General features: G+C 44.9%; 1 protein-coding gene across 1 annotated transcript in view; it reads left to right on the top strand.

Annotated features, from left to right (window-relative positions):
* Window positions 1-97: 97 nt before the first annotated feature.
* Gch1 (GTP cyclohydrolase 1) overlaps window positions 98-27,840 on the top strand; it is a 36,168-nt gene continuing 8,425 nt past the window's right edge. The window contains exons 1-3 of the mRNA XM_021182170.2: window positions 98-572; window positions 20,993-21,102; window positions 23,505-23,560. Of these exons, the coding sequence (XP_021037829.1) occupies window positions 257-572; window positions 20,993-21,102; window positions 23,505-23,560 (482 nt within the window). The 5' untranslated portion in view covers window positions 98-256. The remainder of the gene's footprint in view (window positions 573-20,992; window positions 21,103-23,504; window positions 23,561-27,840) is intronic.

Below are 27,840 nucleotides of genomic sequence, written 5' to 3' on the forward strand. Positions count from 1 at the left end.
CTCAGGGGCGGGGCGAGATCCATGACGCAAGAGGCTCCGGCCAATGAGAATATCTCGCGGCGCCGGCAGAGTCGCCCTGCCATAAAAGAGAGGCGCGGCGGGGCTTCCCAGCTGGCGCCTGCCCATAGTCTCCGAGAGTGTCCCTAGGTGCTGAGCCCCAGTCCGGGTGACGGCCACAGGTTACGGCCGCCGGCTAAGCTGAGCCGCAGCGCTTGTTAGCACCCCAGGGTGTCTCGGGAGCATTCGCGCCGGGTCCATGGAGAAGCCGCGGGGAGTCAGGTGCACCAATGGGTTCTCCGAGCGGGAGCTGCCGCGGCCCGGGGCCAGCCCGCCTGCCGACAAGTCCCGGCCGCCCGAGGCCAAGGGCGCACAGCCAACCGACGCCTGGAAGGCAGGGCGGCACCGCAGCGAGGAGGAAAACCAGGTGAACCTCCCCAAACTGGCGGCCGCTTACTCGTCCATTCTGCGCTCGCTGGGCGAGGACCCCCAGCGGCAGGGGCTGCTCAAGACGCCCTGGAGGGCGGCCACCGCCATGCAGTACTTCACCAAGGGATACCAGGAGACCATCTCAGGTCCGTGCGTGCGCCGGGGTGTGCTGGGCGCCGGGAGGCGGCTTCAGGAAGCGGGGGCAGCTCCGGGAACTTTCCCGAGTTGCTTCACTTTTGGCGCAGGGAGCCAAGTTGTCAGGTCCCGGTCCCAGCTGTGGCCCCAGAGCCTCCACCTGGCCGAGGCGAGGGTCCCTCCTGGGTCCTGTGGCTGGCACTCAGGGCTCTGGGGAGGGTGAATGCATAGCCACTGACTACACTGAACTCCGGGGCAGGAAGGGATGTGAGACCCTCTTACCCCAGCGCTCAGAACGCGATTAGGCACGTGCAGCATCCACCGTTCCCCTGCAAGGATCCCGTGGACACTTGTTGATGGGACGCGTCTTTCATCAGTCTGAGATCCAGCGCTTTTGGGTGAAGCCAGGTTTCCGTTACACCCCGTGAGCCTAGTAAAGTTAGTTACTTGTAATGGGGTGGGGAACTTCAGAGAACTGGAATTTGCATCCAACTACTCTAGCTTAGGACTTTACACCAAAATTTGGCACAATTCTGGATTCGGACTTACTAGCAGTTTGAGGTGTGGACTTTTCTTGAGCTAGTATCATTGCTGAAAGTCTTTAATGCTTGCTCCCTCAAAGAATAAAGGGACACTCCACCCCACCCCGCGCTGATACTCTGATGGTTGAAGTTCACTGGACCTGGGATTCCATGCTTTTGCCCTCCTAGCCCCCACCCCCACCCCCGCCGCCTAAAATCCGAAGTCTGAGCCTGCTGGCAGCAAGTCTTTTCCAGCCAGTGATGAGGCAGTTGCTGTGGGTACAGAGGCAGGGCGAAGAGGAAGTGGAAAGTAGGGCCTTGCTGCCTATTTGGTTAAGCAGTGTTGGCCTTTATAAAAGAGAAGCGCTGGTTCCTTTGGCTGAGTTCAAAGGCCTCATTTCCAGTTTACATCTGGGCATCTCTGTGACGTGTTTCTTTGCTTCCACCATTACGCATGGGGGAAAAACCAAAAAACCAAAAACCATACTGCTTTGAAAGGTAGTAATCCTGTCTGTTCCTGAAGGCATTGAGAGCATGGGGACCCGTCCTAGAAAGAACAATTATTTCTGCCAAACCTTCCTCGACCTCAAAGGAAGGGTGGGAGATCAGAGCCTGAGAAGGGTGGGGCCCCAAAGGAAACGAAACTATTTCCTAGTAATTCGAGGAAGTGGGCCCAGATCTAGTTCTGAGTCTGAGTTTCACCATTTTACACTTATTTGATGATGAAAGTTTGGATCTCAAAAGCAGAGTTTGAAAATGCAAAGACTGAAGAACAAATAGTCACTGAGATTTTTTTTTCTGAGAATTCAATATTTGGGAGTGTTAATGTGTTTGACTGTCCAGGGTGTAACCAGGAGGAGTGTCTTGACAGAGCCTTGTCCACTCTGCCTCTTTTAGACATAAAAGGTGGTCCTCACTGGCATCCTTCAGCTGAGCCCCTCCCTCCTGCCCATCTCATTACTCCCAGGGAGAGGAGCTTCTAGCCTGCTTTGAGAATGATTGTCACAGGCTTACTCAGGAGCTGAGATTCAGCTAAAGGAGTCTAAGGACTCCAAAGCACCCCCCCGACTCCAATTTATAGGAAGTCCATTGACCTAGAGACAGGATTTGTCTGTCAGCTGAGAAGACAGGGCTAGTGACAGCTTAATGGCTATGGGGTTTCCTTTTCTAGTGATAGAAATTAGACAGAGGTGATAGTTACATAGCATCGTAATTACTGTTGAACTGTATGCTTTACAAATGGTTAAGATGAAGAATTTTATAGATATTCTTTTTTTTATTAGGTATTTTTCTCATTTACATTTCCAATGCTATCCCAAAAGTCCCCCATACCCACCCCCACTCCCCTACCCCCCCACTCCCCCTTTTTGGCCCTGGCGTTCCCCTGTACTGGGGCATATAAAGTTTGCAAGTCCAATGGGCCTCTCTTTCCAGTGATGGCCGGCTAGGCCATCTTTTGATACATATGCAGCTAGAGACACGAGCTCCGGGGTACTGGTTAGTTCATAATGTTGTTCCACCTATAGGGTTGCAGATCCCTTTAGCTCCTTGGGTACTTTCTCTAGCTCCTCCATTGGGGGCCCTGTGATCCATCCAATAGCTGACTGTGAGCATCCACTTCTGTGTTTGCTAGGCCCCGGCCTAGTCTCACAAGAGACAGCTATATCTGGGTCCTTTCAGCAAAATCTTGCTAGTATATGCAATGGTGTCAGCGTTTGGAAGCTGATTATGGGATGGATCCCTGGATATGGCAATCACTAGATGGTCCATCCTTTTGTCACAGCTCCAAATTTTGTCTCTGTAACTCCTTCCATGGGTGTTTTGTTCCCAATTCTAAGAAGGGGCAAAGTGTCCACACTTTGGTCTTCATTCTTCTTGAGTTTCATGCGTTTAGCAAATTGTATCTTATATCTTGGGTATTCTAAGTTTCTGGGCTAATATCCACTTATCAGTGAGTACATATTGTGTGAGTTCTTTTGTGATTGGGTTACCTCACTCAGGATGATGCCCTCCAGGTCCATCCATTTGCCTAGGAATTTCATAAATTCATTATTTTTAATAGCTGAGTAGTACTCCATTGTGTAAATGTACCACATTTTCTGTATCCATTCCTCTGTTGAGGGGCATCTGGGTTCTTTCCAGCTTCTGGCTATTATAAATAAGGCTGCTATGAACATAGTGGAGCATGTGTCCTTTTTACCGGTTGGGACATCTTCTGGATATATGCCTAGGAGAGGTGTTGCTGGATCCTCCGGTAGTACTATGTCCAATTTTCTGAGGAACCGCCAGACTGATTTCCAGAGTGGTTGTAGATATTCTACCTCAATAAAAGTCATTGATTATTTGAACATTTTTTGATTGCCATCAATTGAGTGTGTGTGTGTGTGTTTCTGAGACAGGGTTTCTCTGTGTAGCCCTGACTGTCCTGGAACTCACTTTGTAGACCAGGCTGGCCTCGAACTCAGAAATCCGCCTGCCTCTGCCTCTGGGATTAAAGGCATGCGCCACCACGCCTGGCTTTTTTTTTTTTAAATATAGTTTTTGCTGGCATGGAGCCAGATATATAGGTAAACCAGACTAGTGTAGAACTAGGAGATCTTCCTGCCTCTGCCTCTGGAATGAAGAGATTAAAGGTGTGAGCTACTCTGTGGCTGCCTCAATGGAATGGCCTTGGGTAACTTTGAACTTTGACATGAAGTGTCATTCTTTTATCCACATGAGGAAGCTAAGTGGGACGTTACACATGGTGGGAAGCAGGTAGTCAGCCGCTGGTTGGTAGACACTTCCTTATGTTGCAATAGAGCAAGATGAATCAGTGCACTTTTCTACCAGGCATGTGGACAGAGAGAGGTGTGGACTGAGTAAGATCAACTTGTCACATGTAACAAAGTATAGTAAAGATTAAATGTTTAATAACCTAGTTTTTTTATAACTTGTATTTATTTTTATTTCATATGCCTTTGTATTTTGCCTACATGTATGTCTGTATGTGGGATTGGAGCTCTTGGAATTGGAGTTGTGAGTTGCCACATAGGTGCTGGGAATTGAACCCAGGTCCTCTGGAAGAACACCTAGTGCTCTTAACCACTGAACCATCTCTCCCCTAAATGTTTAGTTTTAAATATGTTTTTATTAGTTCAAGAATTCTATTCATACCTGAGTGGTGATAGCAGCACACCTTTAATCTTACCAGAGGTTTGCAGATCTGAGTTCGAGGCCAGCCTGGTCTAGGGAGTGAGTCCCAAGGACCACCAGGGCTACACAGAAACAACAAAGAGTTCCATTCATATATACAATGTATTTAGATCAGATTCCCGCCTCACCCCTCCAAATTTTCTTTTATCCTTCTGTGCCCCACTCTTCCTTCCTGCCCTCCCCTTCCCAACTTTCTGCCTTTAAATTTTTATATTTATGTTTTAATAAATGTATATTTATAAATTTGAATTTGTGAAACCTATAGCGTCCATATGCTCCTGGTTATGTGACCATCCACTGGACTGTGGCCTGCTGGGAGTAACATCTGTAAAGAAACTGACTCTCCCCAAGAAGCCATCAACTGAGATAGAGACTTAGGCATGGGGCTTGTGAGCCTCTCCCCGTCCATGCTGGATTCTTGATAAAAAACCAAACCGGCCGGGCATGGTGGCACACCGCCTTTAATTCCAGCACTTGGGAGGCAGAGGCAGGCGAATTTATGAGTTCAAGGTCAGCCTGGTCTACAGAGTGAGTTCCAGGACAGCCAGGGCTACACAGAGAAACCCTGTCTTGAAAAAACCAAGGGCTGGTGAGATGGCTCAGTGGGTAAGAGCACCCGACTGCTCTTCCGAAGGTCCAGAGTTCAAATCCCAGCAACCACATGGTGGCTCACAACCATCCGTAACGAGATCTGGTGCCCTCTTCTGGAGTGTCTGGAGACAGCTACAGTGTACAAAAAAAAAAAAAAGAAAAAAGAAAAAAGAAAAAAAAAACCCTAATTTTTCCAAAAAAGTAACAATTTCCTAAATGTTATAATATATTTATTATTTATTATACTTTATTATAAACATAAAGGTCAGGTGTCTTTATGTGGGCAATTCTATAACCCCTTCTATCATTGACTCTAAAGCCAGAACTGCGTGGCTAAAGCTGCCAAGTTCTGCTGCTTTCTGGGATTAGAACATGGCCTGCTCTCTTAATAGCATCTAAACCAACTTTCTGTCTAGTTTGCCTGTCCTGGAACCTGTTCTGTACACCAGTCTGACCTTGAACCCAAAGACCTGCAAGCCTCTGGGATTAACGGTGTTTACAACCACACCTTGACCTAAACTGTTCTTTTAATTCCTTTTCACAAGATGGAAGTAGGGTCTTCCCCACATACTTCCAGCATATAGTGGCGCAGGATATAATTGCCATTCCAGAAATAAAAAAAGGGACACGGTGAGGAAATACCGGACAAACTCAAAACTGCATCTCCATGTCTGTCAGCTCTCCAGATCTCCAGTTCTTTTTAGCTTTGTTGACAGCAACATGCTTCTTCCTCTTGGAAGTATGTGATCTGCTTTTTTATTGTGATTTTAAAGGGGACTACAGTTATGAGATTTCATGAACTCAGAAGAGACTTTGAACTTTGGACTTTTAAATACTGTTGAACCTGGGGACCCATGGGGACTTTTAAAGTTGGACTAAATACATTTTGCATTATGTTATGGCTACAAGTCTATGGGGGCTAGGGAGTGAAATATGGTGGTTGGAATAGGTATAGCCCTCATAGACTTGTGTTTGAATGCTTGGCCCATAGAAAAGGCACTACTAAGAGGCATGGCCTTAATAGGAAGTGGATCACTATGGGGCAGGCATTGAGGTCTCCTATGCTCAAGCTATACCCAGTGTGGCACACAGTGTCCTGCCTGCAGATCAAGATGTAGGACTCTTGGCTCTTCCAGCACTATGTCTTCCTGCATGCAGCCATGCTTTCTGCAATGACAATAATGGACTAAACCTCAAACTGGAACCCAGCCCCAGTGGAATGTTTTTCTTTATAAATAGGAGTTGCTGTGGTCATGGTGTCTTTTCACAGCAGTAAAACCCTAAGACAACTGATGGAATACAAACGGTGACAGCTAAAGTGTCAAGGTAGATAAGAATAAAATTCTTGATTTATTTTACTTTTTAATTATATGTAAGCGAGAGGGGAGGAGGGAGCGAGTGAGAGCACACGCACACACGAAGCCAGAAGAGGGCATCACATTCCTTGAGGCTGTAGTAGTAGGCAGTTGTGAGTGCTAGGGTCTGAACATGGGTCCTCTAGAAGAATAGTACACGCTCCTGTATCATGGACGAAAGGTAATTCATGCCCTTGTTTTAGAAATATGTATTATAGGGCCTGTGGAGATGGTTCAGTTGATAATGTGCTTACTGAATAACCGTTAAGACCCAAGTTTGATTCCCAGTACCCATATAAGAAAGCAAGGCAAGGTAGCATACTTGTGTTTATCTTAGTACTGAGGAGGTAGAGACAGGATCCCTGGGGCTTGCTGGCTACCTGGCTACCTAGTCTAGCCAAACTGGCAGGCTCCAGGTTCATGGTGGAGAGACTGTCTTAAGAGATGAGGAACTGAGGGAATGACATCACACACACACACACACACACACACACACACACACACACACACACACACACCAGTTCATCTTAAGGGCTGAAATGTCACTGAATAAACATGAATATGTAGCTCATTTAAATCTTGACTCACTAATAACTTCTGTTAATTTTGTTAGTGAATTATTAAATAGAGCATATTTGTTATCAGGAAGAACACTGAATAAAGAGGAAACAAGAAAGCTGTTGCTACAGTAGTTTATGTAGATCAGAGCTGTCAAGACAAGGGGAGAAAAGCCAGAAATGGGGAGGTACAGGTACTGCATGCAACACTGGAATGACAGACAAGCTTTTCTGTCATGAAGACACCATGACCAAGGCAATTCATAAAGGAAATTTAAGTGTTAGCTTTATAGCTTCAGAGGGTGAATCCATGACCATCATGGCAGTGAGTGTAGCAGCAGGCAGGCAGACATGGTACTAGAGCAATAGCTGGTTTCTCTCTGGAGGCAGAGAGAGGGGGAGGAGGCAGACAGACAAACACCCTAACAGACTGGTCCTGACATGGGCTCTTAATCGCCAAGCCTACACCCAGTGTCACACTTTCTCCAACAAGGCCACACCTCCTAATCCTTCCAAAGAGTTTCCACGAACTGGGGACCAAGCATTTAAACATGAGCCTATGTGGGGGCGGGGCAAAGCATTCTCATTTAACCACTACCACAGCATTGCTACTGATACTAGTTTCTCAGGCTGCCAAAGAAAAGTACCACAGCTGGGGATTTAAGCTGGGGATTTTACAGCCCTGGATGCCAAGTCTGAAAATGAGCTAGCAAACCCTAGCTTCCTCTGAAACTATACTGGAGACCTTCCATGCCTCCTCCCAGTTTCTGGTTGTAGAACTCAGTCCATCTTTCTTGGTTTGAAGCCATCACTGGCTCCAATCTCTACCCCTGGCAGCGTCCTTGCTTTTGTTGTCTCTGGATGCTGCTGCTGAGGATTCATGTTGTAGTGCGCCTCTCCTGAATTTGTGGAGTTACACCTGGAGCATCACCTTACGTAGTAAAATCATATTCAGAGGCACCCAGATCTTCAACAGCATTTTCTTGGTAGAGTACAATTCAACCCAAAGCAGTACTAAAGAGTTATTCATGAGATGAACTGGGAATTTTACCAGTGTTTCTATTTACTTGTTTAATTATTTATCTGAGACAGGGTCTCTCTGTGTAGCCCTGGCTGGCCTGGAACTCCCCGAGACCCACCAGCCTCTGCCTCTTGAGCGCTGAGATTGAGCGTTTGTACCACCAGGCTTGGAGGCACTTACTGTGTTCCAGGCATTGTGCAGAGTGCTGAGAAAAGAATGAGTGAAGCTGGACACGGTTCAAGCCCTCCCGGGAGGGCCTTTAGAGGAAACACAGCCAGTCCTGGGGGAGAGAAGAGAGATGATAGCCGGTAGGGAGGGCGCTTGGTCAGTGCCGGGAGATGACAGCATGAAGGGGGCTTCAATGCTGCCTTGACTGCCTGATGTCTTTGCCTGCTGACTTGAGCCCTCCCTGAGCCCTTGACAGGTGTCACCTTGCTTTCTCTTCATAATAGCCCTATAGAGCATGTAATATTCCCATGTTGTAGACAAGGAAACACGGCTCAGGGAAGACTTGCTCCAGATGGTGGCTGACAAGCAGCAGAGCTGAGAGGATCAGGAGCACTGATGTGACCTGGCTTTCAGTTGATGACAGTGTCGTACTAATTTACTTGGCTTTCTTCCTCTCCTTTCTTGTCCTGCTGTTTGCTTTGTCTGGCTCTAGAAACTCCTCCACACCCTGGCATCTCTCCAGGTTTGCCTTTGAGTTTAGTGTTTCGGTGAATAAGGTTGCGGTACCAGAATTGACCAGGAGAGGGCTGATGTCTAATTACTGGTTTTGCAATTAGGAATCTGGATTGCTTGGATCCTAATTCCGTGTTATGTGAAGGGAGATGTTTCTGGTAGATTCTCCACCAATAGGTGGTTGTGAGCCACCATGTGGTTGCTGGGATTTGAGCTCAGGACCTAGAAGAGCAGTCGGTGCTCTTAACCGCTGAGCCATCTCTCCAGTCCCACCCATCCTTAAGCATCTTCTAGGTCTCTCACATTTGACTTTTTAGTTGCTGAAGAAACGGCCCATTAGTTCTGCAGAATCTACCATGTCAGCCTTTGCTTATTTTATTCCCAAGATTTAGTCTTTCGTGAGCCCGTTGTTTCTTGTATTGCACTAATTATCAGATTGAGAAGCTTGCTCTTTCTTTCAAAACAAAAACTTTCAAGTGTAGGTAAGACTGTTGCATAGAAGGAAGCATGGGATTCTCTCTGGGGAAGCTAAGCAAATGTCTTTCTTTTCTGGCATTAAGCTCAGTCAGCCTAAAGTGTCTCAGCTGATCTCGTCAATTAGAGTTTCCAGCCAGCCTGTCACCTACCGATTTAGGATCTGTTGGTGACTGCCTAGATCTGGTATTTACTAGAAAGGACGGACTAATGATCTTTGGTCCTTAAATTTATTAGTTGAAATTCTAAGCGGAACTCTTGTGTCCCTTTAAAAAGGAGCTGTATAACTCTGGTAAAAATTTTAAAAGTACACAAAGCTTTAAAACATAAAAAAGCTATGATTTTCAGATGTCTATTTGTGTAATAGAAGACTACTTGATCATGGCTTAATCTAGAAACCATAAAATGTGACAGACGTCCACTAAGAATTTTCATGTGTTGGATACCATCACAAGGGGAGTCACGTGATAAGCTGGGAAGACACATTCCCCGCTCACGCCCTGGGCAGTGGGCTGATGACAATGGAGCTGATAATGTCAGATGTGATGCTGGAAAGTGGTGGGAGAAACGTGAACCACATCGCTGGAAGCTGCCAAGGTGTTTAAAGCGAAGTAAATTTTAGTTTATAAATGGGGCTGATTCCAAAGGGCTCTGTGATTGTCCTCACTCTCCACACAGAAGCACACAGGTCCTACCTGTAGATACATTGGTCTTTTGTTGGCTTGGCAAACATACAGAAGTTTGATACTATATTATTGAGACCATAAGAAATCATGATATATATATTCAAGTTTAGGTACTGCATAGAAATGACTTAAATACCTATTGCCTTGTAGTTTAGTGAGGGATATGGGTGAGGCTAGAAATGCTCTGCAGCATGCCACAGCTGTCACTGGGCAATGCTAGTGTCGGGCACCAGCCCCTGTAGAATCAGTTCATGTGTAACTTTCAAGTCTTCTGAAGATGATAATCTGCTATTGGCAGGCAGCCTTGCTAATAGCAAACAGATTAATGCACTAGTCATGTGTTATGTATTCTATGTAGCAAAAACATTTATAAACTAAAAGATCGTTTTTACCGTGTTATAGATACAACTTATAACAGAGAGGAACTGCTCAAGAATATTAGCAGATGAGACAGACAGTAGCAGTGAAAGGCAGCTATGAAATCACGGTAGTTCTACAGTTAACTAGTATGTGGTGTCAGACATTGGACCTGGGGCTGCATGCATGCTAGTTAAGAGCCCTACCACCTGCTAGTATGACCAGCCCAACAGTTGATGCTTTTTCAATTATGACTTTATACTGAAATATTTATTTATATTTGATTACAAGCAGCACAGTGTGTGCTATGCTACATAAGTCTAGAGGAAGTTGCACTCTGTGCACATGTAATGTATATGCATACATATGCATGTATGTGGAGGCCAGGGGTTCCCACTGACTTAGTGCCCTGGATAACTGGGGCAGTGTCTCTCCCTGAACTTGCAGCTCACTGTTTGGCTAGATGGCTAGCAAGTCCCTGGAAATCCTCCTGCCTCTACCTTCCTATTGTAGAAAATATTTAATTTCAACCCAGGGTGTCTACCCTGTCTTTGATCATTCATTTCCCGGATAAATGACCCACATGACCTTTATGTTTATAATAAAGTACTAGTGCTGGACAGATATCTACCCTCTATGCTATTAAAGTCTATTTCCGACTGATAACCCTGAGTTAAGTCCTTACATAGTTTCATTTTAACTCCAGTTGGCCAGTCCTCATGGCCATGCTTTCTTGACTCCTAACTCATGGTGTCTTTCTCCTTTTTCCACCTTCTCTCTCTCCTCGTGGTCTCCTCCTACCCCAAGCCTGGGAGCCCCAAGCCGGCCTACCTCAATTCTGCACAGCTGTTGGCTGTAGGCATCTTTATTCACCAATCAGAAATAACTTGGGGGAGGGGCCAGGTCACATAGTGTCACTTGGGCCTAAGAGTGGACTCTTCTTGTCTTTGGGGCAACCAGGCCTTAGGGACCACACCTAGCATTGCAATATGTAGCAACAGGCCAATCCCCAACAGCATCCCAGCGCCGGTTATGGCTCCCGTGCCCAATGGTTTATGTTCTGAGGGATCTGAACTGAGTCCTGAGGCTTGTACGGCCAGCACTTCACCAACTAAGCTTCCTCTCTACCCCAGGTATTTACTTTAAAAATGGATTTATGCATATTTCATGATAGAAAATGATTAGAGCAGACGACTGTCGGGATGTATTCTATACATACCTTCATTTTACAAATGTTGCTAAGCTACCTGATTCTGATGTCCTCCCACCCCAAATTGTCACCAATATCCTAAGCAACCCATACATAAATGAATTAACACAGTTTAACTTCATGGGTCAACTGTACTTTGATATATTTTTTTTTTTTTTTTTTGTTTTTCGAGACAGGGTTTCTCTTTATAGCTCTGGCTGTCCTGGAGCTCACTTTGTAGACCAGGCTGGCCTCGAACTCAGAAATCCGCCTGCCTCTGCCTCCCGAGTGCTGGGATTAAAGGCGTGCGCCACCACGCCCGGCTTACTTTGATATTTTTAATTTTTTAAGAACATGCTTGGATTTTCAAATAAGTTAAAAATACTGTGACAGCCACTGTACGTAGCTCAGAGAGAGCTCCAGGCTCATCTCACCATCCACTGTATGTAGAAAATGGCAAGAGTATGAACTATGCCCAGCCCTGTAATCAAGCCTGCCTGCCAGCTCCTCCTGAAGTCACTCCATGCAGGCTCTGATGCTGCGCCACACAGCCCTAGCAGCGTTGTCCAACCGAGACTAGCTCCTCAGTGGACTGCTCAGGGCTCAATCTATTCCAGTCTGTTGCCGGTTCTGTCAGCCCAGTTGCTTCTGGTTCTCCACTTAGCACCGTGAGACAGACAGGGGGTCCAGTCTTGCAGCAGCAGCTGCTGTGTCTATTCTTGCCGTTTACACTGCTTCCCAGTAAACATATGCCGGAGAAGTCCTTGGTCCACAGCAGTGTCTTAAAGCACAGTTACCATGCAACAGCCCAGAACCTTGGACTGCTTCCGTGTTGGCTTCTGTCCCCCATCGAGAGCCAAAGCAAAAGCTGGGCAAGCAGTTGTTTCTTTAATTAAAGCCACACGCCCAAGTCCCGCTGGTAAGGTCACTGGTGTGTTGTTGGGGGTTGGTGACTCAGAACCACTTCGTATGTTCCAGTCTTGAGTCTCCCCAGTCTATGACTGATGGGCATTATGCAAGCCCTTCAAGCTGAAGAAGCTGTCCAGGAAGGAAGCAGTTAGCAGTGCCAGGGTGCTCAGCTGTTAACATTAACCAGGGACCACGGATAGAAGAAATGCATGCTTCACCAAAGAAAAATGTCTGAACACCAATATGTAAATATTAGGAAAACTTTGCAAGGTATACAATAAAAAGGAAAAGAAACTTTGACTCTTAAGAGCCCAAGCAAATCCCAGGTCTGGCAAACACTGCCAGTTCTCGATTACTTGACTTAAAAACAATAAGCTCCCACAAAATTATAAATACAAGAAAAACTCAAATATTTAATATACTCTGGAAGAAAGCATTTTCAGCAAAACAAAAATTTTAAAGCATTCGTTTATCCAATTTTAATTGTTTTTACTACAAAATAACTCAACATAACCAACCTCTTCCGTCCTTTCTCTCTCTCTCCCTCCCTCTCTTCTCTCTCTCTTTCCTTCCTTCCTTCCTTCCTTCCTGCCTTCCTTCCTTCCTTCCTTCCTTCCTTCCTTCCTTCCTTCTGAGAGTTCCACAATGTAGACTAGGCTAGCCTAAAACTCATAGAGACCCATGAGTCTCCCTGTTCTTTATTTTTTTTTAAATCTTTTACTGCAATACAACAATGAAGTGAACAGTAATTAGACACCTACCAATTTCCCCCAAACAAACAAAGAATGTAAATAGGAAAATGACTCTGCCTATGTGTACAGCTTCTCAAGTCATGTTAGAGGGTCTCACATTCAATAATCAGGAAAATTTAAAATAGCAGTAATTATTTTCGTTTTAAGAAAAAGCACCCTTTCTACCCTCCCCACCCCATCCCCAGCACTGAACACGAAGAATGGGCTTCCTTCTGCATCAGTCTCATACTAATGTGAAGCAGCAACGATGACTATCAATAATTTGGCATTTCTGTTTACAGATGCTCCAATTTTTCCCCCTCAGTTTCAAAAAGCCATTATCCAGTGTTGCCATAAAACAGACTGCAGGTTTTAGGTAGCAAAGATTCTTTCAGAAACCAATGTTAAGTCAAAGAAAAGAGAACGCAGGGCATCACACTAAATTTCTGGATCTAGTACACTAGAAAGAATGAAACCCAGGAAAAGTTACCTACTGCTTAGAAGAATAACAACCTGTAAAGGCGGATGTTTGGTTGTATAGTATTTTATACTGTGTGGATCTGCAGCATCTGCTAATTGAAGCAGACATGCAACTGTATGTATCCCTGCCCTATATCCTAGTTCCCCACCCCACCCCCACCAACTTACTACCGTATACCAAATATTGTGGATATGAGCCCACGTCACCCCAGACAATCCAGTGAACAAGGTTCGCGTAATGCACTGGTGTGAGTGAGGTACAAAAGGGTCTCCCTGCTCTAGTGGACCGCTGCCCACACAGTCCACGAGGGCAGAGGGAGTAGAGGTTTTGAATGGGGTAGGGGTGGGGTTCAGAAGCCCTGTGAGTACATACAGTGAATAAGCCACACTGGACCCACACTCAGTAGGCAGATCAACTTTTCTTAGGGTGACTAAAGTTTTGGGGGACTGAGGGTAGGAACATCCAGGATGGGCAAGGTCATTGGCTGGGGGTGCTGGCTGACAGGTTTTGTTAGGAGGAAGGAAACTGGTCCTATAAACTATGATGCAACGTGATGTCCCTCAGGTAGAGATATATATGGGGTGGGGGTCTACATCAGATTAGACTAGACTAGACTAGACCAGAGAAGGAGATGGGAGTCTCCCATATTGCCCCGAGCAAAGAGGCTATCTGGTCATGGTGGACTTCAACGTTAATTAGCAAAGTTTCCCCACAGAGACCCACTTGCTTCTGCTTCCTCAGTGCCAGGACTAAAGTCATGTGCCATCATCGCCTGGCTGCAGTTCTGTCTCAGGTAACAGATTTGATAATAAGGAGATGTTATAAGGAAATGTAATTTGGATTATAAAATTCTTGCTTTTGTAAAAATTCCTCACGATTATAGGAGCGTGAGGCTGGGACAGCTTCTCCAGAGGGTCCCTGATGAACTCAGGAGGATGATAGAATATGAGGGGAGCAGAGGTGGGTAACGGTAGGAGACTGGGGCTGCCTAGGCTCAGGCACTAGGTTCTGGGAGAGGACAAATGAGGGCCACACAGGCAGCCTAGAAGGGGCTTACAGCTCAGTTCTGGGTTTTGGACCATACAAATTTCAAAACAAAAGCATTGAGGTTTCATTTAATGTCCCAACTAGCCATTGTGAGGGAGTAGACCAGTGTGAGAAACACTGACCAAGCTCTAACAGAACTCTCTCTACATAAGCAGTCATGGCAAAACCACACACACACACACACACACACACACACACACACACACACACACACACACACTCATACACAAACTCACACACAAACTCACACACACACACTCATACACAAACACACACACACACACACACACACACACACACACACACACACACACACACCACTGAGCGTGCCCTGGAATCAGAGAGAAATAGAAGCACAGGCAGCTCTGTGCCTCCCAGGACTTCAGCATCACTTGCATATATTGCAGTGACCCCACAAGATTGTAATGGAGCAGCAAAAACAAAACAAAACAAACCCCTGTTGATCAGGAGAACCCACTACCAATGTATGCCAAGCTCCTGTGCTCCCAGTAGGTTAGGAGCATAGCCATACAAACCATGTGCAGCACCAGTCCTTGACTAAGAGTAAGCCGCTGTGCTCCAGAGTGGCTCTGTGAAATGTGATTGTTGTTTCAGGGTGGACTCCTGCCTTTCACTTTGGAAGTCTGCCGTGTTGTACCTGCAGAGCCCCCGCCTTCTATCCGCCATTCTGTTGATCTGTCTATGCTTTATCCTTGTGTTTTGTTTTCTGTGGCCTTAAAAACAATAGACTGCATGTATAAACATGTAAATATACACACCATTAGCATCATGTAATATGTAAGTGTGTAAGTTGTGTGAGGATACTCCATGGTGTTCATATGGAGATAAAGTGCTTCATGATTCGTTTCACAGAGCGTAGCCCTATTGTGACCAGGCATGGTGGTACATTCTTATAACTCCCAATGCTCGGGGAAGTGACACCAGGGTTACATGAGACTATTTCAAAAAAAAAAAAAAGAAAGAAAAACAAAACAAAAAGAACCAAAAGCATATCCCCATCATTAAGCAATGTAAATTTGACTGTATTGATCACAGGAAGGGATGAGCTTACACATGACCCTGTACCTGTTAGCTGTACTATTACTGGTATGTCTAAAGTTGTCTTTTCCTTTTACATGTGGTGGTAGGTACTGCCTCACCTGACCTTCTAGAAGAATTAAGAAATGACAAAAGCACTGGGTTCTTTTTTTTTTTTTCAAATTTTTATTAGATAGTTTCTTCATTTACATTTCAAATGCTATCCTGAAAGTCCCCTATACCCTCCCCCCACCCTGCTCCCCTACCCACCCGTCCCCACTTCTTGGCCCTGGCGTTCCCCTGTACTGAGGCATATAAAGTTTGCAAGACCAAGGGGCCTCTTTCCCAATGATGGCCGACTAGGCCATCTTCTTCTACATATGCAGCTAGATACACGAGCTCTGGGGGTACTGTTTAGGTCATATTGTTGTTCCACCTATAGGGTTGCAGATCCCTTCAGCTCCTTGGGTACTTTCTCTAGCTCCTCCATTGGGGGTCCTGTGTTCCATCCAATAGATGACTATGAGCATCCACTTCTGTGTTTGCTAGGTACTGAAGCCCTGGGTACTTAATATATTCCCCCTTTCATGGTGAGCGAGGACCATGGAATTGGCTCAAGAATGTAAGACACTTTGGGCTTTGAGTTACCATATTAAAAGTCCAACAACCTTGAAGCTTTTGCTCTGTAGGGACATCTTGAGCACACAGAGATACCACTCGTTTGAGACATAGCTGAAACACTCATGTGTGAGTAAAAGCCCCTAGCTGACTCTATCCCAGGTGGAGAAGAGTAGCGGCCAGACATCTGCTCTGGGTCCTGTCTCATTTCTGGTCCCTAGGACCTATGGACCTATAAGCTCTGCTTTAGAACACTCGCTTCCGGTTTGCAGCAGGGTAGTCTTAGATAAGGCTAAGTAGACTCTTTTGCTCAGAGTAAAGAGAGAGCCTTGAACCTGTTTTAGGCTATTGATTTAAAGTTGTGAATTACCAGTGCAAGGCTGGCGCTTGGAGGGTGCTGGAATGCTATGAAGGAGGGGAGGGGAAGGAACCTGAGGTGTCTGCATTGTTAGCGGGCAGTGTGAGAGAACTCCCACGCTGAGTTCTGAAGGAGTCCTGTGTTTAACTTTGTCTTGATGCGTGGTGTTACAAGGGCACTATGGAATGCCAAAGCCCAAAGATGGGGCACTTCTGGTATCCTGTGACTTAAGCTTTGAGAACAGGTAACTGTGGTACCAGGGAACCCATGACATAGTGCTGTGGGCCTTCCAACTTTCTCTGAGGTCAGAGACACTGGGAAAGCTTAGACCTGTGACACATTTTTTTTTTTCCTCAAACAGGAACATTGATGTTTTTTGTTTTTATTTTTGTTTGTTTTTTTTTTTCAAAACTCTGTGTAGCCCTGGTTGTTTTGGAACTTAACTCTGGCTGGCTTTGAACTCACAAAGATTCACTTGCCTCTGTCTCCCGATTGCCGGGATTAAAGGTGTGCACCACCACCGCCTGTCGCTAAACTTATCTTTGATAGCATCTTTAGGTGATTTAATTCTGGGCAAGATCCGAGTCCCCATGCCCTGGGATGTGTTGCCCCCACCTGCCTGGGCTCCATTGTTCCTTCCCCTTATAGACAGGATGTATATACCCTGCTAGATCTTTCTTGTCCTTCGGATGGATGTTCATTTAAGGCTCCAAAGCCATCTTTCATCAGATTTGCATGATGGAAGATGAATCAAGTATCCCACCCTAGCCTTGAATGCCATTCCCAGGCTCCAAACAATGATGGCTGTAAAAACAAGACAGAAGTTTCCTGTGTCTTTCCCGTGTACCCTTCTCCCTGGCAAAACAGGTCTGTTTGTCCTAAGTGTGCACATACATATTTGGGCAGGAGCAGTAGGAGATGTGAAGGTTCTGGGTAGCAACTGAGATGCTCCACAGCAGGCTCTCAGTGGCGATGGACCAGCATCACCAGTGTCTAGGAGTTTTTCAGAAATCAGATTCTCAATCCCACCCAGACCCACAGAAACTGTGGCTGGGCCCCACGGAAGGGTCTGACATCCTTGCTTCAGAAGAGGCTTAGAGCATCACATGTGTGCTGTACTGTATTTTCAGGAGGATTCCTACTGGGCAAGAGGCTTGAGGGACTGCTGCTCAACCGTGTTGCTTCATTGCTTAACCCTGACAAGGGCAGTGGTGGTGTGGACAGACCAACTTCAGGAGGCTGTTCTGGTTTCCTTTGTGGTTGTGACTAACAGGCAGCAGGAAGGAGGATGCTATGAACCCCGTTTCCAGGGTTACCTTCTTGCTGCTGATAGCAGGCAGGAAATTAAAACAATCTGTGATAAAGCTTTGTTCTTATTATCCACAGATGGCAGCTTTCAGATATGTGGGAGCAAACTATAAGTAAATATAGCTGGAAAACTTCATTATTGAAGAAAAATGACTTGGTGAGGTCAAGTTTACAGTCTGGGTTCATTTTAATGAAATGTGATATAGGTAAAATACTAGCATCAGTTCTACACAAAGCATTGCCTTTGGAGGACAGTTAGGCTTCTTCTTGGTCTGATTTTGAGTATATAAACATTTATATCATCTCTAGTCAAAACCACATGGAGTGGCTGGGGAGATGGCTCCAGTGGTCAAGGGCATTTGTTGATCTTCCAGAGTACGCAAGTTCAATTCCAAGCACCTCTAACTCCAGCTCCAGGGGATCCTGTGTCCTCCTGTGGACTCCAGGTGTCTGCATTCACATGAGCACATACTCCATCCCCATACACACAATTAAAGAAAAAAGATCTCTATCTTTTCTATAACCCCCAAATTTTCTCCTTGTCAATTTGCAATCTGTTTCACTTCTCTGCCCCCATAAGCCACCTATCCCCCCCTTTCTTAGTCAGGGTTTCTATTACTGCACAAACATCATGACCAAGAAGCAAGTTGGGGAGGAAAGGGTTTATTCAGCTTACACTTCCATGCTGCTGTTCATCACCAAAGAAGTCAGGACTGGAACTCAAGCAGGTCAGAAAGCAGGAGCTGATGCAGAGGCCATGGAGGGATGTTCTTTACTGGCTTGCCTCCCCTGGCTTGCTCAGCCTGCTCTCTTATAGAACCCAAGACTACCAGCCCAGAGATGGCACCACCCACAAGGGGCCTTTCCTCCTTGATCACTAATTGAGAAAATGCCTTACAGTTGGATCTCATGGAGGCATTTCCTCAACTGAAGCTCCTTTCTCTGTGATAACTCCAGCTGTGTCAAGTTGACACAAAACTAGCCAGTACACCCCCCACCCCCCACTATACTTTGGCCTTTCCTTGAACAACTTCACACCTAGGGCAATAATCTGTCAATTGGTTATCTCTTCAGATTGCATAAAACTGAGCTGAGAAGAGTGATATGGCTGGGATATACAGCCTCCTCAGACACCAGTGCATATGTGATTTGTCATTGGCTGATATTGCTGGGCCATGTTTCTGTGTGACTTTATTCCACGCAGAGACCTAACATACCATTATGTGTCAGTATGTTTTTCACCAAGTTCGTTTTTCACTGAGTTATACATGGCAGTTCTATCTATCTATGATATCTATCATCCTTTTTTTAAATTTTGAAGTAATTTTAGACTTATGACAAAATTACAAAGATAGTACAGAGGGTTTTCATAGACCATCTCACTATCTTCTACCAAAAAAGTCTCCCATGCCCATGGTACAGTTGCTAACACTTAAGCCAATATTGGCATAATGATATTAACCAACATGTTTTATTCAAATTCTGATTTTAGTTTTAATTGCACTTAGCTATCATATTTTCACTAATCTCTTTTACTCTGACAATTTTACAGCTTTTTCATGTTTTTTTTATGACCTCAATGATTTTTCAAAACATTGCCCATGGAGCCATGCCTGATGGTACAGTACACTCTTATCATCCCAGCTATTTGGACAGCCAAACTGGGCAGATTGGTTCAAGTCTAGCCTAGATAACTTAGTGAGCCCTTATCTCTAGAAAACGCTTCCTAAGTGATCTTAAAGTGTAGCCGGTTCCTCTTCCTGATGGTTAGACTACAGTTGTAAATTCTGGGTAATACTACACAGGTGGTATCCAATGTCATTATGTCCTACAAGTGGTTGAGTCACCCCTGACCTACCGAGTTTCTCCACTGTAGAGATGCCATTTTTCCCACTGTGCCTTGCCTAAGGTCCAACAGCAAGCTGGGTCCTACTTAGCCTAGCTTGAGGCTGACTCTAACGTGTGTAGTCGTGAGAAGTTTGTTCCTTTGCCAGAAAAAATGGATATCTGGCATCCCCTGCTCTCCTTAGTTCATTTAGAAACATGCATTGTTGTGTTTATACTCTCATGTTTATTTCTCAAGGATTTCAAGGATTTTAGTGAGCTGTCCATGCCTTATCATGATACTGAACTCTTGGAGAAATCCAGGGTACTTCTGGGAACACCACGGAGCTATATTTAAATTGCTTTTAGAAATACAACCAAAGGTTAGGGCAGAGTATTCTGCATAGGTGACTGCTGCTGGAGAAGGGCAATTTACTTAGAGAATGATGGGGCTTGTCTCTGCTGGTCTGTATTTAAACCCTGCACATGTCCATTCTTGCTGGCCACCTAGTGACTCCTACCACTCAATCCAAGGTGACTCCAAGTGACCTGATGAAACAGAGGCTTCTGCATGACTCAGTACCTGAGCCCCTTGAAGGTCAGGCAGTGGGGGTGGGCATTTGTCTATCTCCGTGACTCATAGCCTGCCTTTCCGAGGGGAAAATTGCTGTGGGCAGCTGCAAAGCCATGCTCATCCCCCACACTTGTCTTATTGTTCTGTGTGGACTGGGTATCCCTGGATCCTTCCAAGTCTACCAAGCCGTGAGAACAGGGGTTTCCTGTGCATGTGTGACAGTGACAGGTGACACTTACATACAATGTTGTCAACACGGTGGCTATATCACAGAGATGACTGTAGCTCATATCCCTTTATCTTTCTGCAGCCAGGGCAGGATGCTCTTGCTGTCACTGGATGTTAAGCGAGCTGAGTGCTCCCATGGGTATCCTCTGGTTAACCTTCTCCTTTGCAGATGAGGAAGGGATTGTTACCAAGTGCAGCCTTTAAACATAAGGCATCTTGCCTGAACTGTCTCTTGTCTGCCTGGCCATATGTGTGAGGTTCACAGCTTACCTGACTGCTGCCCCCTAAAGAGGCATGCACATACAGAATATAGGATTTATTTCATTATGAAGGCAACCACTTAGAGGAAGTTTGACGTTTCCCTTGGTAATTTTGGAGAATTTTGCCAAGCTTGCCGGTGTGTGGATTTTGTACATCTTTGTTAGGAAGTGTGGTGGTGGGAAGAGTTGCCCCCACCCCCCCTTTACCTCCATGCACAGCCGCTCACTTTATCATGCCCTCCCCCCTCCTCCCTCCCAGCTCAGGATACAAATGCATTTGGAAGTCTGCATTTCTCCTGAATGTTTTCAATCAATTAAGGAAGAGAGACAGCTTGCTTAGAAGGGAAAGTTAACTAATTTTCATTTTTAGCTTAAAAATATTTACTAACCTTCAGTATTTAACCGATTTTGTGTTTTCCCGGTTCCAGATGTCCTGAATGACGCTATATTTGATGAAGATCATGACGAGATGGTGATCGTGAAAGACATAGATATGTTCTCCATGTGTGAGCATCACCTTGTTCCATTTGTGGGAAGGGTAAGTTCTCCTTATTGCCTAACTATTTAAGAAAGTATAATGAAAAATCTTAAATTAGGACAATTGTATTTCAAACTGTCAACTGATTCTTAATATTCTCAATATTTACAGTCTACTCAGGTAATTTTTGACTAACTATTTTGGCTAACCTAATAATTGGAAATTTAAGCTGGGCAGTAGTATCACATGCCTGTAACCCTAGGAGGCAAAGGCAGGCAGATCTCTGAGTTCAAGGCCAGCCTGGTCTACAGAGAGAGTTGTGAGTTCTAGGACAGCCAGGGCTACAAAGAGAAATCCTGTTTCAAAAACCAAAAACTAAAGAGAAAAGAAAATTTAAAAAGCAAACCAAGCCAGGTGATGACATATGCCTATAATATTAGCAATCATGAGGTGGGGGCAGGAGGATGTCTCTTTGGGGCCAGCCTATGCATATAGAGAGACTTTGTCTTGAAAACAACCCTCAAAGATGGCCCACAGTGACCTTTCATCATTAGCACTGTGTTCGTTGGTTGGGATAATAAGGTTAGGCTTACCCACTTTAAGGTGGTTCCTGCTGCTCTGAAAAGCTTTGCCCTGTATTTGAATGAGCCGTTTGCTCCCAGGTCCATGTACACTGAGCATGACATCCGTGACCTCAACAGGCAGGACTGCAGGACTTCTGGAGCCAGAGGTTATGGTATTAGTGGGTTTAATTGGATTCTATCCCTTTTTATATTAGGGAAAGAGAATCGAATGCCGGCTAGATAAGTGAGAGTTGTCATTAGATACACCTTTGAGGACATGAATGTTGACAATAACAGTGCCCTCTTATGTCAACTCTTAATAGTTTAATTCTAATTTGACTTTCCAACAGGAAACTTGTAGGGTATATATGAATATTTAATATTTTCTTTGCTTTTTGTTAAAATATTTTTATTTTCTTATGATTGGAAGACAGAAATGGCACAGCGTATGAAGATTTTCATTGTTATATATTATTGCATTGTACAAACCACAATTCTGATCTCTTGTTTTCTTGCTGTTAAAAACAATATAGCCTGAGCAGGGCATGGTGGCACACACCTTTAATCCCAGAGGCAGAGGCAGGTATCTGCCTAGCTTATATATCTAGTTCTAGGTCAGCCAAGGTTCTTATAAAGAGAAGCTCTGTCTTGAAAAGCCAATCAGTCAAAACAAAACAAACAACGAAAAACCCCAACCAACCAACAAACAAGGTCACTCTCATAGCCAATATAGTCACTAACTTTCTCTTGGTGTACATATGCATCCATTTCTGCTGGGATGTATCTAGGAGTGGGGTTGCAGGGTCATAGATATGCCCATATTCACCTTACTCCCTGCTGGCCTTCAGCTCTGCAAAGGAACATGTGGGAGTTATCAATATTTTATATTCCAGTAGCACTTGGTACTTCCTTCTTTAGTATTTAGTATTATCTATCTATCTATCTATCCTCCCACCCATCTATTATCTATCTAATCTCTGCATACTTTTAAAAAACTTTGATTCTTTGTGAATTTTACATCATTCACTCCAATCCCATTCATCTCCCTGTCCCTTCACATCATCCTCTGTCCTTGCAACTTCTCCCCTCCAGAGAAAACAACCAACCGACCAACCAACCAAACCTCAACCAACCAAACCTCAACCAACCGACCAACCAACCAAACATACAGAATCCTGCCATGGAAGCTGTGCTGTGTCACGGTGTGTCATGGTGTGTCACACAGTATACTCTTTTGCCCCAAACAGCTTTACTTGTGAATGTTCCTTGCAATGAGGTCTGGTTCGAGGCCTCTGGCTTATGCCACACTATTAGTACTGGACCCTCACAGAGATTCCTTGGACATTCCTCTGTTGCTCTGTGCCATTGAGAATCTGAGGGACCTAACCCTTCACTTACTCCAGCAGTTCATGGATGGGGTGGATGTTGGGGTGGGCTAGCTCAGGGCCCTGCATCTAGGCTTGGGTGGAAGCTGAGTTAGTCAATCCTCCAGCACGCCTGGGCCTGCTCCATGGAATGACAAGGAATGACATCATTTGTATGTACAGTTCCTGCCATTTAAAGGAGTCTCCCTGACTATACTGTCCGTGATGTTACGTGCCCATTTTTTCCTTATTGAGTATAGTTTTTCTCGACAGGCTTTCAGATTTGAATCAAGAATTTTACTAAGAAACATAACAAGTTTACTTTTAATTTGTCATTTCAGTAACAAGTTTGTTCTTAAGAAGTTTCTTCACATAATTTGAAAGTATGTATGGAATTGCTTCATAGGTTTATCACATTGTCACTGTGATAAGCTTGACCTGTGTGTATGCTATGGTCTTCCTGTATCTGTTTGTGTTGTTATGAAGTGCTTTCTGTGTTTTCATTTAGCTGGTAATCTCTCTCTCTTCCCTGAAGGTCCATATTGGCTATCTTCCTAACAAGCAAGTCCTTGGTCTCAGTAAACTTGCCAGGTAAGTATGAGGCCTCTAGAATTGTTCCTATTTGCCAAGACACTCAAGATTTCTTCCAGGCTGGAGCGATGACTCAGTGGTTAAAAGCACTGACTGCTCTTCCGGAGAGTACCAGGGTTCAATTCCTAGCACCCACATGGCAGCTCACAACTGTCTCTAACTCCAGGATCTGACACTCACACAGATGCATGCAGACAAAACACCAATGCACCAAAAATGTAATAGAAAATGTCTTAGACTTTATAAAGTGTCTACCTTCTGCATCCAGCTTAGAAGTGAAATCTGTTCTTGCATAGGCAGCCCTAACATTGTCTCTGCCTTCTTCTCCCTCACTGCCTGTTCCTCTCTTCCCCCAAACCCATGACTGTTGTATGAGCTCACAGCTTTCTCTGTAGAGTTTTCCCCAACTGGAAAATATCTGTCACCCCTAGTCCAGCCCTGGATCTTAAGAGGAGGTTAGTTAGCAGTGAGGGATCGGAGAGGAAACACACATGAGTCTAGCTGCACTATCTTTCTATTTGGGGAGACAGAGAGTAAAGAGTATTTGCATATATGGAGAATAGTACCCAGAGCATAGCAGGAAGTACATTTAAGTCATGTAGGAAAAAAACAGATCCCAAGACTCACAGTAAGGCCTGCTTTTCTGAAGCTATCACATGCCTCCAAAGCCTACACTGATTCCCAGTGAAGTGCACACAAGTAGAGGCATTGGCTTGTCTCACTCCTCTAGGTATTTTGCCAAGTGTCTTGCCCAGCAGTTGAACAGAAACAACTAGAGACTGCATACTTCACGTTAGTGAGTCTCTCTATTGTATTTTCTCATGGGTGCTAGGAAGGGGGTACTCTGCAGCCTTCATCTATCCTTGGCTGGGCCTTCTTTCCAGTGTGAATCCTTCCCGTTTTCAAATACGGCTGGATCGGTCAGTGTTTCCCAACATTACTGACAATAGATAAGTTTTCTCTCCTCTGTGAGTACATTCATGGTTACCAGGGGACAGAAAGAAAGCGAAGGATTTCACACATTGCTGTACAATAAGGTTTCTCTCCACCGCACACTCAATTATGTATTGGAAAGTCACTCATACACATCATAGGATTTCTATCCCCTGTGAACCCTGTGGTTCATGTGATTGAAAGAACCATGAAGGGTTTTCCTGTTGCTTACACACAGGGTTTCTCTCTAGTATGATTCATAGGAAGCAATCACAACCACTGAAGGCTCTCCCATGTTCCTTAGGTACACAGTGCTTCTGTCTGGTGTCAGATAACTGAGGGTTCCTACCCTCTTTGTATTTATATGTCTTCTCCATGTTCCTCATTTTCACAGTGGCCATACTTAGGGATGAATGACCTGGATGGAGCATCTACATCTCCACTCTGTAGCTTTCTTCTGGAGTTTTTTATAGCACTTACACTGGTCGCAGGCCTTTCCATTGTATTCTGTTTCCAAGCTGTTAGGGTGTTCTGCTGTCTTTACCAGGACTCTTGGAGGTCACACAGTAAGGGGAGCCAAGCCACTTGGGACCCTGTTAGCATGTGAGATACAAGGTTTTAAACTTTTGATCAGCCTTCGTGTGAGGCTCTGGCTTCCTGCTTTCCTCTACACCTGTGCTGTGTGTTTCTCAGTCCGGCAGGCAAGTCCATCCATGTCTAGGTCATTGACTCTGTGGCTACAAGGCTACACCTCCCTTTACTTGGCCTGTTCTCCTCCTCTGCTCTTTTTCCTGCATGTTCATGAATTAAAAAAAAAAATTTTTTTATTTTCAAGCTGAGCATAGTGGCAAACCTTTAATCAGGAAAAAGAGGCAGGCAGATCTGAGTTCAAGGCCAGCCTGATCTGCATAGTGAGCTGCAGCATAGCCAGGGTTATGAAGAGAGACCCTGACTAAAAAAATAACACAATTTAAAAGAAAAATAATTTCCTACCACCTTTACTTGGGATTTTAGGAAGAAGAGGTGATGTGTTGTATATGTATGGCAATTTGTGTTTAACTGGAAGTCAGTGTGAAGTTTTATTTATAGATCTCTGCTAGGCCCCACACGATGGTGGCCTAAATGTCCTTATGTGTTTTAATTTGTTTTTATGGAGTTAGTGAATCCTGTGTAGGTAGGTGTGCTGTGTTCGAGCTGTGTGTATGCTCATTTGTCCATGCATATGAATGTGTGTGTGTGTTATGAATTAAGAACCAAATGGAGGGGTAGATAAAGAACTACAGTCATTGCATTTAAAACTAAGTTTGCTTCACTTGCCTGAGGTTACAGTGACCTCAGTCGCACTGGAACAAACGTGTTTCTGTGACTGACTGCTCTGTGGCTTTGTGTTATAGTGAGATTTGCCATAGTCCTAAATGGTAGCCCTCATCTTGTTCATTTCTTTCTTGGAATCTGTATAAACCTGTGGTGGTTTAAATGAGAATTTCCCATTGGCTCACAGATTTGAATACTTGGTCCCCAGTTGGTGGTACTGTTTGGGGAGTCAGGAGGCGTGGCCTTGCTGGAGGAAGTGTGTTTATGGGGGTGGGCTTTGAGGTTTTGAAGCCTTGTGCCATTCCTAGTTTGCCCTCTCTGCTTGTGGTTCAAGATGTGAGCTCTCAGCTTGCTGTTCCAGCTTCTGTGCCTGCCTGCTGCCGGGTCTCCCCACCGTGATGGTGATGGACCCGTAAGTCCAGATAAACCCTTCCCTTTATGAGTTGTCATGGTCATGGTGTTTAGCACAGCAACAAAAAAGTAAAAGCAGTCTTCCCCCAGTTACTTACTCCCAAATAACAGTGAGAACAGTTGATTTTACATCAACTGTGAATGACAGTATCATCAGTATGCGTATTGTACAAGCACAGTCAGAGGTGCAGTTTTCTGGTATTCTCTTTTCCACCAAGGATGTTAATTCTGCCTTTATCACGGGGATCCTGGCATTGCTGAATCTGTAATAGACAGTCTATACAGGGAAGACTGAGTTGGTGATGGCTTCCATACTAAAAAGTGTCACAGAGCACTGTAAGCTTAGGTATGGTCTTTTTACTTTCTTCTCTTTGGTGCTCAGCTCAAGTCCAGGGCCTCATTTAATCTAGGCAAGTGAGTGGCTCTACCGATGAGCCATACCCCCAGGCCTCTGAAGACCTTGAAGACCTCTGCATGATTGGCAGTATGAGAGATGACTTCTCGAGTGACCCAGTGGAGCCATGAAATAAACGACTCAGAGGCACAGGAGGACAATCTTGGTTATGTCCTTTCCTGGTGAAAAGACCTTAAATAGTTAAATCTTCTGTGAAGCATTACAAAGAAACTGATTGTTAGCATGAGGATTTGCCATTGTGCTAATAGGATTAAAATTTAAGAATAAAATGGAACACCAAACCAAGGCATTGAGTGTTCAACCGCCCGTTTCTTTTAAGAAATAAGAATGCTTAGAGATCAAGGGGTAATAAAGAAAGCCATGTCTTCGCGAAACCTCACTGTTCATTTTAATCTTGTGTGTGCAGTTTCTTGTCTGCTCACCTTTAATGCATGACCTTTCCATTCCAGTGAAGTCAAATATCAAGCAGGAAAGCTTCGAGTCACAGGAAGACACCAGACGTGATTTCATTTGATTCTAGTGGAAGTCTAGAGTAAACTCAGACCAAAAAGCTGTATGTTGTCTTGCCTTAGAACAATTGAATGAATATAATTAAATCTTGGAATTGTAGTTCCTAGGTATTGAGTTACCTTGGATTGGAAGGACTTTCCAGGTCAGCTACTGCAATGGTCAGAGAGAAGGAAACAGCAGCCTCCTCTTGAAGGGGGAACGGGACGAGGTAGCTTCCACCAGCTTAGCCAGAGCACCCTTGTCTTCCGAGTTAACCTGTGTGAAGGCAACTGTGGTGCACGTCTTCCTGTGGACCAGGTGCCCCAGCCTGGCCTTTCCCTTAATGATGCAGTAGGGCACCCCCATCTTCCCCCATCTTTCGACACAGGACAGACAGGAAAACCACCAGCTCAGTGGGGTCTCTCATGGGCAATCACCACCAGCTGAGCCTTCTTGTTCTCCACCAAAGAGGTGACTGTATTGGCCCCTGCTCCAAGTTTTAAACTCCACCGTGTAGTTTTGATTTAGATTTCCTTAATGGCTGAAGATCCTGTTGTTTGCCTTTTTATCATGGATTTCCAAGGCTCTTTAAGCAGGCACGACTGCTCACGCACATCCATGCTTTTCATCTGTCTTGCCTCACACAGCTCCCCTTCTGGCTGACAAGTGCTTTCTCCTTCCTCTTCTCACTGCCCCCTCCCACAGCTGAGCTTCCGTT

The sequence above is a fragment of the Mus caroli genome, unplaced genomic scaffold (genome assembly GCF_978045245.1).
Source record: "Mus caroli unplaced genomic scaffold, Mus_caroli_1 scaffold_12, whole genome shotgun sequence".
Lineage (NCBI taxonomy): Eukaryota > Metazoa > Chordata > Mammalia > Rodentia > Muridae > Mus > Mus caroli.